Raw genomic sequence first — 18,509 nt, 5'->3', positions numbered from 1 at the left:
GAGGAGTCAGTCTGTCAACATTTTGAGACCAAACTCGATTTGAATCAGAGGCTGTTTGTCTGAAGGACACAGCCCCGGCATGCAATGAGGCTGACCTCTGCTGGGTAGCCAAGACAGTGCATGGCGGCAGCCAGCCCAGTCCTTCACACTTGATTTAGAGCCTCAAAATCCTGCTTCGACATTTCTTACACACTCCATTTAATGCAGGAGCACTTTTCTGTGAACACTGCAACTAACGCCAAACATACAGAACAGGGTACTTCAGCGGTCTCTTAAAACACATTCACATTATAGGTCAAGATTAAACTTCTACCTTGTACAGCAGAGATTGTTTCTCAACAATAGCCATACTCTGCGTAATGACATCAACCACCACATAAAAGCAAACACATCAGGCAAAACATTAGCAATAAAGATATACGTCCATAACTTTTAAACTCACTGCGCTCCAAGTTTAAGATGATTTAGGCCTGCCTATGTTGCTAACCTGTTGCACCACCTCCAGCTTTTCTGCTTTTCACTGAATACCCAAGGTCACTAGTGCTTGTGGCACAACGGGCTGGAAAAGCATCTGGACCAGTGTTTTTGGAGAACTCCCATTGCACTGTTTGCCAAAAATAAAAACCACATACCTCAGGGGGTGGGCACCACCTCTGACCCAACTGCTTGACAGCATAGTCAGTCATGTATCGCCCACATTCCCCTTACATACATCCTTTCTAGGCAGCCCAAAACAATAGTGGAACTGCCTTCCATTACAGCTCTGAAACTAAAGCTGCTGCCATAATCTTCTCCCCTCTGGATATCATACATGAAGGAAATTAAACCACAAGATCATTCACAGTATTATGGATTTAATCTAAATGCACACGATCAAAATTGATGTAGCTCATCTTCTCTTGGATACAGGGAAAAAAAGGAGCTGTTAAGCAGTTTGGGAGCTCTAATTACACTTGAGCCATGCCACGATTTTACACTCTGGGTAGAATCTTCATGCAAAGCTTCAGTTTACAGACCAGCGATTCCAAAACTTGTGAAGAGTACCTTAATGTTACCAACCCATACCTAGGATGCAAAGACACAGTGAGCCTTTGAATCTCTAGTCAGTTTTCTGAGTAAGCATTGCTGGAACTCACCATTAGGCAAGAATTTAAGCTAGCATCTTCTAGTCTAGGCTATATTTATAAAGCTGACAATATATGGTAGTAATAGAATGAGAGGCCCTGCCTCTCACTGAAGTGTGAAATGGTATGGAGCAAAGTTGCAGGTAGTTGCAAGTTAAATGCAGGTAGTGACCAGCATCTTACGCCTGAAACACAGTACTTTAACAGTTTACTGTTGCAGATGTGTTACAATGAGATGTGATGAGTGTAATTTTACTCCCTCTTGCAGAGCGCATTTGATTTGAACCGAGTTGGACCACAAAATCCAAGCAAATGTTCTGCAGTGTATGGTGGGTAGTCAAGTTAAATACTAAACAACAATTTGTAACCAAAACTTTAATCCCAAGGATCTCACAAAAGACATTTTACAAGTGACATGAAAATTCTTGTACAGTAAAGAAATGTTTAATTCATAGCTTTTACAATGTACCATTATACATTCAACTCATCCACTCCAGTTGTCAGTTCTGTTGCATATTTGGTCTATTCAGAGGTTCTGGAATAGATGGCTAATCAAACAATCATCTATTTAAGAAGTACTCTAGTCACAATAAGTACAAAATTAACTGACTCCAGGGCTTAAAATTTACATTTCACATAATATAAAGTAGCTCTGTTCCAGGTAATGGGAAGTCAGAACTAGAGCTCCAGATAAAATTGCAGCTCAGTCATTCCCTTTACTTGCCATCGGCTTGACATTCCTGACTTTTTTCTGAGAACTGTACTATGAAGCATCTATTTCTTGTTCTGCATAGACTGAATATTATTTATGGCCATATTCTTGCAATTAACCAGTATCTTCATTGCAAGCTTCCTTCCAAAAGCTGAATCCCAGAAAAAGACACTCCAGAATAAGACCAGAAACATTTTTCTATCTATGCAAGACAAACTGATTACCATTCAACGCAAACAAAAACCATGTATAAGGGTACATTGAAAAGTAATTAATATTACAAATCATATGATCTGCTTAGAACCATATACAGATTCACATCTTTACATTTGCCACCTGTTACAAGATACAAGGAACAAAGCAAGTTCAACAGCTAAAACATTTTAAAAATGCGCCAAGCTTTATGAAGTTTCAAAACAAAACAATGTTCTGTACATACTCCTCCTGTCCTCAGATCTAATGACTTCCTGTACACAGCTCCTTCCGAAAGTCCTATTTCCTCTCGTTTGACCTGGAGCGACTAAATAAGAAAACACATGTTAGTTTCAGAGTGGCAAGAGCTGCATATTTCACTTGAAACATCCCAGCCCAACTCAGCACATGACTTTTAAGCCTTTTAAAATACTGCTCATTTACTAAAACTGAGTATCTAATTCCTCAACATAAAGACTATCCTAAGACACTAAAGAGATGCTCTTCCTCAGCAGCCTATTTCAGTATCACCAAGAAACTGAATGAAATCATTTTTACAGATTTACTCAAAATACTTAATTATCATGTAACTGGTCTTACCTGCGAGACCTGGAAAAGGAACGAGAAGGCTTGTGATTCCTCTCCCGTGAGAGCGATCTCTCTCTTCTTCTGTCTCTGGAGAGGGACCTATTAAAGATTACAATGAAAGATGACTATAGCATCAAAGCAAAGCTGAACTAGATTAGCTTACAACACTATTTGAAGAGGTTCCCTTTAGGGAGTTAAGGTTTTAACTATTCAGTCAGGGAAAAACTGTTACAGATTATAGTATTAGTCTTTCCTTCAGGTAAGGATAATCAGCTTGAGCCATTCAACACTGCTTAAGTTGTGCTGTAAACAGTTATCCTGTACTTTGCACCAGCATCTGTTCAGAGTCAGACTGCAAGTGGTGCTTGCTGCCCCAGCTATAGTAGAAAACAACACACTAGAAGAAAACTGTACCCCTTAACCTTTGGTTTCCTGAACTCAGCTGATGCAGCGTGTTGATGCATGCTTAAACATTCCCTCACAGGAATGCAGCATCCTATGCCATATGAACATAAGAATTACATATAAACTCTGAAAGCTTCAAAAATCCTCACAAAGAACTGCAGTACCACTGTGTAATTGCCACCTACCACTTCATACTATGTGACAAGACAACATGCTTACTAGCCAGGTGGTTTCATATAATCTGCACCTAAGGCTCACAGCACCTGGAGAAAAGTAGCATATTAGCATGGAAACTTCATGAAACTTCATGAAAGAACTGTTGGGGACTTTGGATAGCTGCAGAACATAAAAGCTAATTGCTTCCATTCTTATACACTTTAGCTGATAACCCTTTAATCTCAAATAGCTGTGCAAATATATCAATTCCAGCCAAGCAATGTAACAGAAGCAAACCCATTTTTCTCCTTTATTGAGTTGTAATACCTATCTGGATCTCTCTCTCTCTCATATACATATACTACCCAAGAATAAGCTTTAAAAAAAAAAAACAACACACACATTGGACAAATTAACTGTTGCATACCTGCTGCGGCTACGAGAAAAGCTTCTCCTTCGCGGTGATCTAGAACCAGAAAAAGAGAAGTGAGGCTTTTTACCAATTCTTTCAGCATTAATGGAGTGAGGCATTTCCCAACTTGTCAAACTCACTGTTGGGCCCAGGGAACGTGCCAAGAATAACTGGCATCCATCATCCAGTAAAACGCATGGAAAGATTAGGCAGTAAAACAAAGCTCAGTGTGAACAGCACGTTTCCAACCATGAATCACTTTAACTAAGAATGCTTCATAGCAGAGTTGTCCAATGCAACACTTCCATTTCAACTAAATACACTGCCCAGAACACCACACCAAAGTCCCACAAGTGGTTCCAAAAAAATAGCACAGACCAAATGTTTTGGAACCCATGCAAGCCAAAAAGGTCCACGACAAGACATAAGAGATACCAAGTGGAAAAAAAGTGAAATGCGCTCAGTGTAAATATTGATAATGCCATTAAGTGCTACATTAGAACTGCATATTTGTGACTGTCATTCTTAATGCCAAAAGAGTGTGTTTAGACTTTCTTTAAAAAAAAAGAAAAAAAAAAACTTAGCTCGGCCCAGTTCATCCCAAAAAGTAATTGTTTTAAGTTTTGAAAACTGTTAGTAAAACCATTTAAAGGTGATAGGATTTTTTTTGGCAAGGAAAAGCTAAGTTTGTTAGAGCTTTATTAAAAATTTAGTTTGGCATCTCACATGCAAATATACTGGTTTTCACTTTGTTTTATTTACAGTGTAAGAGTTTCCGTATCACCCTTAAAAGTTTTCTCAAGCAACATATGTACGTTACCACTCAAATTATGCACAGCCAGCCTTTGATTGAGAAAAGTAATTACTTATAAGCCGCTTACTCCTTATTTTAACCAGCAGTAAACTGTATAAGCAGGAAAAACTTACTAGTTTTTGGTTTCAACAAGCTAGAAATGGTGAGGTGAGGCTGCCGGACTGACTGCCAAGAAGAATTTGCTGAAAAGGTTTTGCCAGATGTTGCGTTGTATTTAGTTGGTTGGCGAAGGGGGTGTTGTGGATTTTTCCTGCTTTTTTGTTAGCCGAAGGCTGCTGCTGTAGTTGTTGTGAAGACATTTGGTAAATAAACAGCTGAGCTGATTGGCCGGGAATGTGTGGGCGGTCGAGGTGGCTGCTGCCGATTTGGTTAAGGTTGGAGAGAAGGCTGAGAGAAAACAGCATGCTCGGGAACCAAAGGGCGGTGCAACCTGACGACTGGCCATGCCTGGGTCATGTGAAACGACACCAGCCAAGCTGAATGGGGCGCGCTGGTCACATGACGCTGAAAGGGCTAGTTGACTGGCTAATGCAGACTCAGAGGGTGGTGAGAAGAGACATGATGGTGACTCTGTAACGGGTTCATTTTTATTAATAGATGGACCAAAAAGCATAAAAAAAATGAAAAAACAAGCCATCAGTACAACCATCTATTAGCTAACAAATACTCCTAATGTGTTATTTTTCAACAGCAAAAGGGTAAGCTTGAGACCCTGACTCGTGAGGACTTCACTCACCTGCAACAGGTAAACTCAGTCCTGTAAAAACCACGTTGCAGTTAACAGCCAGACAACCTAGTCTGGGTCCAAGAATGCGCCAGTTACCAAAAATCCTGCTATATTTTAGATCTGGGTTTGCAAATCTCAAGTGACAGGACTGTCACATGATGTGATTTAATTTAAAATTGATGCTAAAGTGTTAAGGTTTTGGATGTTTAGGGCAACTGTTGCTTGATTTATTATTAAACAGCTGCCTACTTGGAGTATTTAAATTGTGCAAACAGAGTGGAGAAATACATCTGTATGAAAAAGCTAAGTCGCTGTATGTAATGTTTTGCCATTATGGAATAAAGGAAAGGAACAGCCTAAGTTGAAGTATGGGGAAGAAAGGGAAAGCGTGACTAGAAGATGAGCAGATTTTAGGAGGAGAGAGGATAAATCCAGGACAGAGGGCGCTGACTACCAACTTGCACAGTGACCTAAGGACAAAAGCCAACATTCAACACAACTTATGTTCACCTCGATTTTGGTTTTTAGCATTTGGCATCTCCAAATTGTGATCAGATAGATGAACGTTATCCATCAACATGCTTTACAAAGCCTGCTTCTACGATGCTAAGTGGTAACAGTGCCAACAGCTCTATGAGGGTACTTTGACCTAGGGTACCTGCGACGAGGAGGAGGACTTCTTCTGCGATAGTCATCTCGAGGGCGCCTGCCCCAGGACGGAGGTGGACCACGGTTCCGACTCCGTTTTTCCCCATTGGAGAGCTCCACTCTGACTCGACACCCACAGAGGGTTCTGAAAAAGAAATTGCCATTAGTTAGCATTTCTAGCAACAACCCTGTTTGCACAGAAGAAAACTTACAGAATTGGAGGGGAAAGAGGAATGAACAACCGTGGGGGAAAAAAACCCTCTATAAACATTTTAGCCAAATAAACATTTTACAGAGTCTAAAAAAGCCAGAATACAACATGACCAATAAAAGCTGTGGCCGCTTCTGAAAGCTCAAGCCAAACTACTAAAAAGCAGGCAGAGAAGGAACCCGGAAAAGTTTCACTTATCAGTTTTTGCTTCTTTATAGTAACACCATCTTGAATTTAACTGATGTAGATGAAGTCCAAGCCATGCCCAACTTAAGAGTTTAACTCTAAAATGTAAAATTAACTCTCCCAATGTTATTCCTGCAGTATAAAGTATGATTGCTCTTAAATCACTGCACAAATCATTTTGCATAACAGATGCATTAAGTGCTTGGTTTTGAAGCTGCCCAGCTTTAAACTCTATCACTAGCTACAATTTCTGCTGTTTTCATTAAGCAAGCCACATGCCTCAGAAGCACATTTTACCTTCCATCTAGTTCTCTCACGGCATCAGCTGCATCTCGTGGATCTTCAAATTCCACAAAGGCAAAACCAGGAGGATTTCTCGCCACCCATACACTGCGCAGTGGTCCATAGTAGCCAAAAGCTCGCTCTAACTCAGTTTTGTTGCCATTGTTTCCAAGGTTACCCACATAAACCTTGCAGTCCAGCGGACAAGAGTCACGATGCATTGCTAGGACAAAAAGAAAAAAAAAGCTCATGTATACTGAACAGACAACAACAGTTTATTCACCTAAGGAGAAAATAATTCAGTTGATTTATTTTCTGAGAAGCTGCAACATCAACAAGGTCCGATATATAAAGACAAACACTTCCCTAGAAATGTTACTGTGCGCATGTGGGTGGGTGAGTGCCTCAGGGGAGGGCGAGGGGTGTTTTAAAAAAAAAATTGCTGTCTTGTCTTCACTGTTGAATTAAAATTAATTTAAGTTTGTTACTTTTGAGTGAGAATGTTTTAGGAAGATTTATTTCTACTGCCTCCAACTTTGGACAAGAGTGTTTCTCTGCGCCCCCCTCCCCAGCCCCCGGGGTTACAGCGGGGGGCGGGCCTGCAGGGGGAGCGCTGCGCGGGTGAAGGGCTCCATTGTTCCGGGAGCGGGCCTCGGTGGAAGCTGCCCACGCTGGGGCGAAAAGCGGCGCCATCCCCACCAGGGACCAAGCCGGGAAGGCTCAGGAGGGGCCTCGAGAGCGTCCGCTCCGCGCTGCGTGTGCGGCGTGGGGAACCACCGTCTCCCCGGAGCGGGCGGGAAAGCGCCACACCACCCCCACGGCTCCTCCCGCCCGGCCGCGCCTCGCTGGCCACCGCTTCGGAGAGAGGGCGACGAGCGAGCTCCTCAAGGCAATCCGTGGCCTACCCGCCTCTTCCCCGCCCGGCTTCCCCCGGCGTAGCGGTAGCCGCCGCCCGGGGCCCAGCTTTACAAAATGGCGGCGGCTCTTTGTTCGCCGCTACCGGGCCGCGCCGCTTCCATCCGCCCTTCCGGGGACCAGGACCGCAGCTGCCGCCTCCCCCCCGCCCTCCGAGGTGAAGCTCCTCACCGATGCTAAGAGGGAGGGCGCGCGAAGGGAGCCCGCGCTAATTTCGTAGCCGACTCGACCCCCAACGAGACTCCCGCTCCGCTTTTCCTCACTGGACAAAATGGCGGCGGCCGCTTACCCCGCCCGCCTTTATATACGGGCAGCCCGCTCCCGCATGACGGCGCCCGGCGGCGAATCAGAGGGCGCCGCTCCGCTGATTGACGAGAGGCTTTGTCCCGCCCCGCCCACCGGCCACACCCATTCCCGCCGCCGCGGCCCGGCCGCGCGGCCCCAAATGGCGGCGGGGCGGATTTCGCCGCAGCGCTGCGGCCGGCGGCCGTTGCCGCTCGGCTGCCGGAGGCTGCTCCCGCGGGCCGAGGTCTTCCTCTCGCCCCCCACCCCGCTTTGGCAACTGCTTATCGGGGGAGGGGGACTTCAGGCCCCAGAAATAAGGAAGCGGAAGCACCCCCAGGAGGCTGTTTTGTTAGCTTAAAGGAAAAATAAGGGGGTTTTTTGCCTTCTTTTTCTCGTTCAGGTCGTGTTTTTCAGCTTCTTGCCCTAAACTTTAAGGTTTTACATATATGAAAGCTTAGAGTCACAAATAGCTGCTTAATCCCCAAGGGCAGGGCCTTCAAATAACTACGTGGCAAAACCAGCGTTACCCCAAAGTTTCTGGTAGATTTTATGCCTTGGCTTCCGCCTGCAAGGTAGAGAAGGGGCTTTTTCACCACTTGATAGCAAATTAGAAGAGCTGGGATTTAAACTGAGGAATTTTAGTGACAGAGGGCACAGTCAGAGGACAGCTTTCAGTGGTGTTGAGATGCTTTATTACTACTCACTTAGCAACAGCCCATAACTGACCATCCATTTTTTAAAAAAATACACTAATTTTCTCCGGAGAGGTTACTCTGGATAACAAACTTCTCGTTCTGGGTTATCTCCAGGAATATGAGAAACACATCAAGGAGAGTTTCTGCAGTCATTTACTGGAACGCCATTTTGCAGCTGTATCACTAGGTTGTGTTTAATGTACTAGTCCAGGCTTTATTTTACCTTTTTGACTTGGACTGAGCAAGACAAGTTTATCTGATACACGTGTGGATAGTAATACTGGGAATATTAAATGGGATAAGGTATTTTGGGCATGAATTAATGTACATGCATTGTGTCTTCCGACCTGGAATTCTGCAGAGGAAGAGACATCCTCAGTCTACTGGAGTTCTACCAGAACATCAGAAATATTTGGATTAAGGACAACCAGCTAACATAATTCATTTGAATTTTCCCAAATCCTTTTACAGCCTCCCTCATTAGTTCTAAGAGCATCTTACGAGTAAAATGCTTTTAAGAATCAAAATTGCCTATGTGGCAGAAAACCAACAAGAATTTTGAGGTAATCGATGCTCTAAAATCTTTGACGTGTGTACAGTTATCCGACGGTTATCAGCTTTAATTTAAGGAAATGTAATTATCTGTAACCTAAATTAGCTGATAGTTAATTTCCTGAGACCATGAAAACAAAGGAAATAATTGTAATTAACCATTTGACTTCAAAGGCTTCTTTGAGATGGTGATTTCCCATGTTTGCCTCCCTTCCTGACTGCTTTCTGCAATGTTTACTAGACCCTTCCTCATATCACATACTGTACATTTGAAATATGATTTAAGTTTTGCAGTGCTCACCAATTTTTAAAAACACTAGAGATCAACTCTGATAAACTTGTAATCTGTGCCAGATCTTTAGCTTCATACCAAAGCTACATGTGACATAGGAATAATTACACGACAGACTTGGCAACAGAGGATTTATTCAAAAGCAGGCTCACCTCCTGCAAAGGGAGCAAGGCATTCAGCACTCATTTAGGAAGTACTACCTGCTCTAGTCAAGGCACTTCTTACGTGTGCTTAGGTCCATCACCATGTTTTAAAGTCACATACCATAAGAAGCATATCATCCAAACATTAACTTTCCCATTTTCAGTTTGCTTTTGGCATTATGCAGAGACCAAATGTGGCACATGACCATGACAAAAGACAGGTCAGAACTGAGGCAACTGTATTGTGGCCAAAACAAAACAAACCCAAACCCCACCTGTTTTCACAGTCAGTTTTAGGATACCCCAACACAGCCACACTGCGCTTTACTAATTCAGACCCAGATGAGCAAAGGCAAAATTTTGATCGTCTCCCAAAAGATGGTATCCTGAATCAGCTTTGAGTGTCACTATGTATTTATATATATATATATGTATATATATGAAAGCTGCATTGTGTTACATTATTTTCTTCTTTATTCCAAGTTTATAAGGTAGTGTATGTTTGAAAAATCCTGTTGCACTGTAACTCTCTCTTGCTTTCACAATAACAAAACACCATTCATGTGCAATATATGTGAGATGTACATAACATTTGCATCCACCAGATCATCCATAAAAGGAAGGAGAAAACTGACTACACATGTAGTCATACCTGGACTAGCTTGTTGTGAAGTTCTTGTGGATTCAGCCCATTTTCACATCCTGTCAATACACTAATCTTGATGAAGGCTATTTTCTAAAGAAGCAGTGACTTACATCTGTCTGATCTTTAGATATACTAAAACCAGCTTGCATATGCTTATTCCTGCTGCAGCTGCTCTTCTCTTTACAGGGTACAAACAGCAAGTCTGCAGGTCCCTGTGACCTGTCCCCTCAGTTTACAAAAGTTTAAATTTCAGTGATACTCCTGTGAAGGGTTTTAGCTGCATCTTAGACCCCAAACAAAGGGTGATATGTATACTTGACATGAGATGGAAATAACAGCCCACAGTTTCACTTATAAATCATAGACCTAAACCAAGACATACTCAGAATCCATTGCAGGGACACAGCATGCCCCAAAGACTCAGCAATCAGGGATTAGTTAGAAAGAGAGCTGTTGACTTGATTGACGTGTCTCTATCAGTTGGAGACTCTTAGTTCCTCAACCTTCATCCCAGTCTCTCCAGTTGTGAGCTAGCCTTTCATCACTGTTCAGAGTCTCACACCCGTTTTCTGCCTCTTTTATATCTGAGGGCAGGACATGGATTATAATCCCTGGATCCTGCTGTTGGGAGGCCCATGATGTTTGCACTGTGACAAGCACACACCACTCTCCCTCACAGCCAGTACACCATTTGTTGGCACTAGAAAGAAATAAGAAATCCAGACCAGCTCTTGGCCAATTTGATCCTTTAAAAAACAGGTCCTACAGGTAGTAGTGGCTGGGCAACTCCTCTAGCATAAAGCTTTTTGCTGCTTCCTGCAGATCTGGGGACAAGATAGTAAGTTCTCAGGTAACCTCAGGGTTCCCCTGCTCCCGAGCAAGATTTAGGGCTGCCCCTGAGCAACAGAGGAGCCTTAGACTCACCAGGGGCCAGCTCCTACCTACCCACATCCTCACCTGGTCCAGCCAAAACCAAGACATGGGCACCAGATGGCGGCATTCCCCTCTTGCAGGGGCAGGTAGGGGCAGATCCCAGAGAGATGCTTTTCAGGGAAAGCAGGCCTCATAGTACTGGGAGATATCCCTCCTTTTACTTTGTTTTTGCTCAGACGAGGTTATCAGCAGACATCTCCAGGCATGCTGCAACCAGGACCAAGCTGGGAGAGCCCAGTGGGGTTTACAGAAACAGCACAAGGGAGCGGAGACTTGGCCTCAGCTTTGCCAGAGTTTGTTTTGCACATAGAAAATATTCCGTATTGAGGACTGATTTAGGAAAAGAAAGAACCCTTTCAGCTCCAAGGCTGAGCTCCAGGGCAGGTGTTGCAGGACAACAGACTTACCCTTGTTCCTGTGTTCAGTTAGAGCTGTGAGACTCGGGCACTTCTGAAAAAATCAGTAAATGGAGAATTAAAACACTGAGCCCGTCTCACTGCTATTCCACTCTAATCCCCTGGAAGACAGGAGTTCTCTCTAGGAAGGTGCACTAGCTAGTGGCTTAGGGGCCAGGATTTAAACCTACCCACACAGCCCAGACACTAGCCCTGAAGCCTGCACCCTCCTGCCACTCCAAATGTGATTACTTAACACCTCTCTGGATTGCACAAGAATTTGTCCCCCCCCATGCAAAAAAAGAAGGTGATACAGAACAGCTCCAAGCCCCCGAACCGAGGGGAAGCCTGGAGCCTGCTCTCTCAAGCAGCCGAGTTTCACCTCCCTTCAACAGTTACCAAGGCGATGCGGCTGCCGTCTCCTTCCTGCGGCGGGCAGAGGGCTGCCGATGGCCCCTGGGGTGCTGAGCGAGGAGGGTGTGGTGGTGCAAAAACCTCCGCGGCCGCCGGGTTTGCTGCGAGGTGTCATTTCCTCTGATCTCTCAATTAGGGAGGCCAGGAAGGCAGAGCAGCCATTCATTAGCGGCTGCCTCCCCAGCAGCTCGGGGGAACTATATTTACCATCCATGTGTGGTCAAACAGTTTCCTCTCAACAGGGCGGTGTCTTTCTTTCCACACGCCACGCTGAACGGCTCATATGAAACGTAGTCTGTCAGGCTAAGAGCAGTTAGGAAGGGGAAAAAAAGAGGCAACAAAGTCGGTTTTTACACTAGAGAAGCACCAAATCTTCTGGAGCGCGTACTCCTGTTACTGGTGAACGGCAGAGAACGGCGCACGGAAAGGATTCATCAGCTCTGTCCATCTCCCTACAGATATTGCTCTTGATGCAGCACAGCCTGCTGTTTAATTAAGTTTTAAAATCTCTGGCAAGAGGATCCCCCACATTGTGCTAACGAGGCTATTTGCAAACTCTCTTTGCTCTCTGTTCCCTCCCCCCATTTCTTCTTCCCCCTCAACCGGGCCTCCAGGCTTTCTCTTTCCTTTTTCTTTCATGCTCTGCAGCAAGCCCTATTCCCTTCCTCCCCCACCTGGCTCCCTGGGGAGAGGACTGGAAAGCAAAACAAAAGAATCACTCACTGGGAAACCATAATTTGCACAGCCCTCCTCACTCAAATACTCCCACTGAAAAAGGTGACAGAACAGCAAAGGCACTGTCTTATGTGAAGTCAGGCCCTAAGCCCAGGAAAAGCTGGAGGGTGGGAGTGAAGGTCTTTGAAGCCAAGGGTAAAACCTTTGATGGTTTGAGTGGGCTTTGCAGGAGGCCCTGAAGTACCCAAATTCCAATCAGCTGGGTTTTTTGATCGCTTTGTAGACAAAATGGTTTCTTACTCTGCTCTAGCTTGTTAAGGGCTCTTGCAAAGATGTATCTACACCAGCTGGATAGCTCACCAGATAGTGTAGTTTGTACGATTTCTCCTTGTGAAATTAGCTATGTTATCATCACCCCTGTCTCCTGCTATACTTGCACCTACGCCTCTTGCAAAACATAGATCACTTACTCTATCTCCATACAAAGCTAGAGGGTTACACTGATTCCAGGCTCCCTTGTTGTCCTACTTGCTAGCTTAGAGATGTGCAAGAAGAAGTCACGAAGTCTGAGTGCTTCTACATTTTCCAGGAAATTGCTGAGGGATGGTGAAGCTGGAACTGAGTGCTCCTGCATTTTAGTAACTGATAGAAATGGTTAGAATTATTAACTAATATGTGTGGCTGTGGTGTAAGCTGTGCAATGAACATATTTGATATTTTCTTTAGATACGTTGCAAACCATGGAAATCAAGCCCTGCAAACACTTCTTCCCTACAGTGGTGTTAGAGCCATTGAGTCTTTGGGCCTGATGCTTTTCTCAAAGATGTATCGTTACTTCAGTGGAGTCTGTCCTCACATACGCTTCTCAGAGATGTTAGAAAGTCACATCCAAGGTTGACTTTGACTTCTGAGTCCTTAGTTGGAAAGAAATATCCAATGGAAAGGAGTAGCCAGGGCAATGCACTTTGGCCACTACAGAATGCTTCAAGTGCCCATTTAATGATCACATGTCAGTGTGTCTAACCTGCCTGTAGTCCCTCCGATGAATGCAATATTAGTTCTTCCGGTGGAGATGCTAGTAACTGCATTCAGTGAAAGCCCATTATATAACGGAGACTTGAAAAGTTCAGGGATGGATTAGACCAGATGTTCTGGACATGATTTTTGCCAATGCTTATTAGTCCTTGAAGATGTAACTAAGAAACTTTGGTTTCACAGACATAATTCAGCGTATCTGCAGGCTACCCTGGAAACTAAGATGAGAAGCAGGCTTCTATTCTACCACCATTTAACAAATGTCATTTTTAATTGGTGATAAACTTTGTCCTCTTTAATGAGTGACACTCTCTCTAACAACTGGGACTCACCTAACAAAATCAGGAACACTTATTTGATTGCTGTGAAATAGCCGGGCTCAAAATAAGCTGTCATGAGGAATATAATAAAAAGCAATTTGACGTCCATAGAAGCTGCGAGAACGGATGAGATGGCATGAGGACTGCTAATAGGGCCTGTCCCATTTGCTGTTACACAGTGTCTTTGCATTCAGCCAAGACTGAATTTAATAGGATGGTACGGCTGTGCCTATATGAAATGAACTGATAGTTAATGATAACTTTAAGCAAATTATAATTGTCCTTCAATCCTTCCAGGAAATTTTTCCTCAGAGATGACAAATACATTCACTTTCATTCACTTTCAGAAATGGGAAGTGGTCATCTTAAATAGGCCAGCGGTTCAGCCTAATGGACCATCCACGTCATGGGTATCCAAATTCTAGTGAAATTACCCTGGTTACAGATCATAAAGTGGGTATCAAACCTCACACTGCATTAACTCATATGGTTTCAAGTGCTGATTCAAAGCATATCGGAATATGGCTTTTTGCCTGGGCTATTACTTGTCTTTTGATTGTTTAATGAATTGATAAGTCTTTTCTGTATCTCCCCAGTTTCTAAGATTTGAAACAAATATATTTTACTGAACAACCAATGCATTTAAATGAAATTTGTACTGAATATTAAAATCCAGTGGGATCTTATTTACAAACTCCTTAGTTTTTCTGCAAATAACTGCCCTGTTTTGCTAACTGAATGATAATTGGCATTATAGACATCAACAATATTGCTGATTTAGATTCCTGATATGCAACATTATTGTCCTATACATGAGTCCATGAGGACAGCAAAGCAGTGAGATCTGTTTTGCATAGAAGAGACCCTTTTCCTGATCACTAGTAAAACAGCAGGTTTGAACATCCATTTTCCGTCATCATGGGGAGGATTGTGCTGGAATTAAAAGTTATCACAAAATAGGAAAGACAGCAAAGGAATAAGATACTTTCCACAAACTTATGACCTTTTTCATAGTCCCAGCTGAACAGAGCATTTTAGAATCCAAGATTTATCATCATTGGAAATCAGGAGCTGTCTCATTTCACTGACATGAGAGGAAAGGTCTTAGTCACAAAATGCTGTAGAGATCATTTCTATTGTTTCTGTGGTTTCTGGGCAGGTATAAAAGAAGGTGAAAGACACGCACTGTCATTGCAACTGGAACGTCACTAGAAAACTAGCAAGGAGACACATCTGTGCCGATCAGGACTTCACCGTGATCTCTAGAAGATCAACAGTAAGTAGATCACATGTTACTTTTGAATATATGGTCTAATTTGCCTTTCCATCCAGTCATTGTTATTTTAATATCCAAATTAGTATAAATAAAATTAATTTGGGGAGATGTTGAGTGGAGTTGCTTATTATCCCAATCTGCTTCTACACTAAAAAATTATTTCTTCAAAAAATCAGCATCTTCGTTATGTGGGAATACTTCTTGATTATTCTTGCAGAACAATTTATCTGCTGCTATAAAACCATTTAGTTTTGATATAACAGTTAATCCAGGATTTGCTAGTAACTAAAGGAACTAAAGGCTTAAGTCAATTCTAAAAGCAGGGTACAGTCATCAATGTAAAAAAGACAGAAATTTCAATGATAGACATGGTGAAAAAGAAACAGAGGGGTTGAAAGGATGAGTAGGTATAGGGATACCAATGCCAGGAACAGATCAATAACTGAATGCAGTTATAACTTGGATGAAAATAATCATTGCACAATTATATTTTCTAATTTTTACTTCCCTGAGCCAGAAATCCATTTATTTTCAGAAAAAAAAAATCATTTGCATGTGCTGTGGCAGATTTGGATGTCAGTAACATCATGTGTATTGCTGATGTAAAAGTCCAAATTTCAGGGCTGTCTCCACCTTTTAACTTAATCTGCACAGTCCAGTCTTAAACTCTTTTTGAGTTTGCTGACACATTTTCAAGGCAGCAATCCTAATTTTTTTTTGTTAAATTTCTGCTAAGTTTTTATCAGGAAGACATCTTACCACTTCCAAATAAAATAATCTCCTGCACTGGCAAATGCACAAGAGCAGGAAGTAAAACCTTAACAGGTAATAGTGGAAAAGGAGATACAGGACTCCCAGTAAAGAAATGTAGCAATTTACTATGAAATATATTCATCTTTTACTGATATAGATTGCAAGCTGCAATGATGTTCTGACAGGTTCTGAGGTGATGTACCACAGTATACTGTTCCACTGTTACTAATGCCTATAGGTTGAAATTCATTTTGACAGGTGAAAGAAAGAGAAAGATTTTCGGTAACATCAGCCACTTCTTGTCCTGTCAAACAGATTTAAAGAAGAAGAGAGAAAATGTTCCTGCCCCAGAGATCTCTGCAGATGGTTACATTTTTGGCAGTTCTTTTTCTTTCTTGTTTTGCAACATTGCAAGACACTGAAAAGTAAGCAATGTCACCTTTTTCCTTAATACTATTAGACAACTGCTTGCTTTTGGTTTAATGGGCTGTATTCTCCATTGCTGCCACGTACTCCAGGGCACAGTCGAAGGAAGATTCCATACATCTGATACGGCAATATTTTACATCACCCTTTATGCAGTACAGAATCAGGCCGATTGCATTTCAGATGCAAAAATTATACCATTTCCAGTATATTTTTGGCTTTTAAACACAGTGTAGCAAACTATGCAAAGATGCTCAACGCAAGTCAAGGAAATGCCATATACTGAAATCCCGTATTTAGGTTCCCATTCAGGTCCAAATCTGCAGTGTGAGCCTATAGCTGGGGTTAGCTGTATCTAAACCGCCTGAAATCCAGAAATATTTGTATCCTGGAATTAGCCTGCACTCCCCAGTCAATATTTGGCTCAAAAGTTTTGGTATGTCTTAAGAAAATAAAGATTTGTTTTCATTTCACGGACATCACTGATTTCAGTTAAATTACTCCTGACTTACAGCTCTGGAAGGAAAGAAACAAACACAACAATCCTAGAACATTAAGCTCATGAAAAGGGATTTTTTACTGCAGCATTTGGAGCTTTGAAAAGAACGCAAATTTGGGTAAAGACCAAGCTTCTATTTGCGGAGCTCTATAAGCCTGCTGAAATCACTTTGCCACTCTCTGCCTTAGTTTGGCTTTATTATTATTTTTTTTAAGGGGATTCAAGGCTTTTGAGAATGGCTGCATGCCTGGTGTTTCAGCTTCCCCTCTTCAGGAACTGGCTATCTGGCTGCCTTGCAGGCTGCCCGGAGGTAGCCTGTGCGGGGGAGCTCACACACCGATCTGGGGCGTGTGCACTGTGCAAGGGCCATGCCAGCTCTGGGCGCCCACCCTACTAGCTGAGCCACGGACGTGGCCTCAGGGCTGCCCCCCACAAGACGTTCAGACACCACCAATGCTCCTCGCTCAGCTTTGGGAAACAGCTAAGAGTGATAGATGCAAATCAGCCATGTTTGCAATATGAGCTTAGATCTGGCTGTGCTTGTTTCCTAACTGAACTCTTTCTTCCTGTTGCAGTAAAAGAGCAGTGACGGAGCATCAGCTCATGCATGACAAAGGGAGGGCATTTCAAGGGCTGAAGCGCCTGATGTGGCTCCACAATGCCCTGGGTAGCGTGCACACAGCCAGCAGCAGGGATGTTTCGCTTTCAAATGCCATGTGGGATTCTCAGAAGAGCCGAGATCCCTCAGAGCTTGAAAACAGCATCAGCAGAGACGAGACTTCAAGCGTGATGAAGCAGCTGCTGGAACCGATGGAAAAAGAGCAAGGCTTCCCCCTGTTAAAGAAGCCAGGTATACTGCAATATATGAAGACCCCAAAGGGTAACTGGAACCACAAGACCTTTTTAACCTCCTTCAAATCAATGAGCTGAGCAGCAAGAGAAATCCTAGTGCCCAGCCACTGAACTGTTCCTACTAGTCTGAATCCAGCTCAGTTTATCCATTGCTTTAGACATGTGATGTTGTGAGGAAAAGCTCTAATGCAAAGGTGAACCGCAAAAGAAAAATAATGTTCATTTGTTCCATTAACTACTCCTAGATGCTGAATAAAGAAAGCCTCATAAGGACCCCAATTCTCTCCCTAGCAGGCAGTCTGAATAGTGTGATTGTGAGATGGGGTGATTTTTCACAGGCCAGAAATATCTCTTTCCATGACAGGGTCCTCCCTGTCTGTTACTGATATCTTAAGGCTGTAGCAGCTCTTTGCAGCTCTTGTAGTCCAGGCATAGCAGGACGTCTGGTTCATTAATCTCCATATTCACAGGCTCATTCGCAGTCTAACATTTTGTCTCCTAAAGAAGCAGCGACTCCTAATAGAGATTCTCTTCTATTTCCATCCTGCCTGCCAGTCTGCCACTTTCTGCAGTAGTAATAACTTTACTCAGACTTTAGGCCCTCAGGTTTATTGTTTTCTTGCTTTTTAAGCATTTAGAATGTTTTAAGAAGTCCCTCATCTCTCAGTTTTTCCTTTAGGATGGTGGCAAACTTTTGCCAGGCCAGAGAGGTAGAAATTAGCAGCTGATCACCATTACTCCCAGCCTAAACCCTAGACATTCATCCTATTCTGCTGATAGAAGAGTGATGAGAATCAGCTTCCAGCCTCCATACTTGAGCCTTTTGTTTCAAGACGTCCTACCTTTTCCTTTTTCCGTGAAACCCCCTCAAAGAGTTCCCACAGGATACCACGTTTTCTAGGTGGAAAACCAACTTCATGGGCCATTTGTGTTTCCTGAAAGAGAA

General features: G+C 43.1%; 2 protein-coding genes across 2 annotated transcripts; one reads left to right on the top strand and one right to left on the bottom strand.

The window, feature by feature from the left end:
• Positions 1-1,484: 1,484 nt before the first annotated feature.
• Positions 1,485-7,649, bottom strand: SRSF3 (serine and arginine rich splicing factor 3). The gene is made up of 6 exons (XM_013942597.2): positions 7,544-7,649; positions 6,473-6,680; positions 5,789-5,923; positions 3,605-3,643; positions 2,629-2,715; positions 1,485-2,356 (listed from the first exon to the last, which is right to left on the bottom strand). Exons 2-6 carry the CDS (start codon positions 6,676-6,678, stop codon positions 2,329-2,331), a joined length of 495 nt encoding a protein of 164 aa, XP_013798051.1. The 5' UTR covers positions 6,679-6,680; positions 7,544-7,649; the 3' UTR covers positions 1,485-2,328.
• Positions 7,650-15,960: 8,311 nt separating this feature from the next.
• On the top strand, positions 15,961-17,804 carry LOC136994198 (parathyroid hormone 4-like). Its single transcript, XM_067310551.1, is given in 3 exon segments — positions 15,961-16,211; positions 17,287-17,597; positions 17,600-17,804. Coding segments are annotated over 3 exon segments (489 nt in total). The 5' UTR covers positions 15,961-16,122; the 3' UTR covers positions 17,689-17,804.
• The last annotated feature ends 705 nt before the right edge of the window (positions 17,805-18,509 follow it).

This window comes from Apteryx mantelli, chromosome 25 (assembly GCF_036417845.1).
Source record: "Apteryx mantelli isolate bAptMan1 chromosome 25, bAptMan1.hap1, whole genome shotgun sequence".
Classification (NCBI taxonomy): domain Eukaryota; kingdom Metazoa; phylum Chordata; class Aves; order Apterygiformes; family Apterygidae; genus Apteryx; species Apteryx mantelli.
This window is presented reverse-complemented; position numbering and strand designations above follow the sequence as displayed.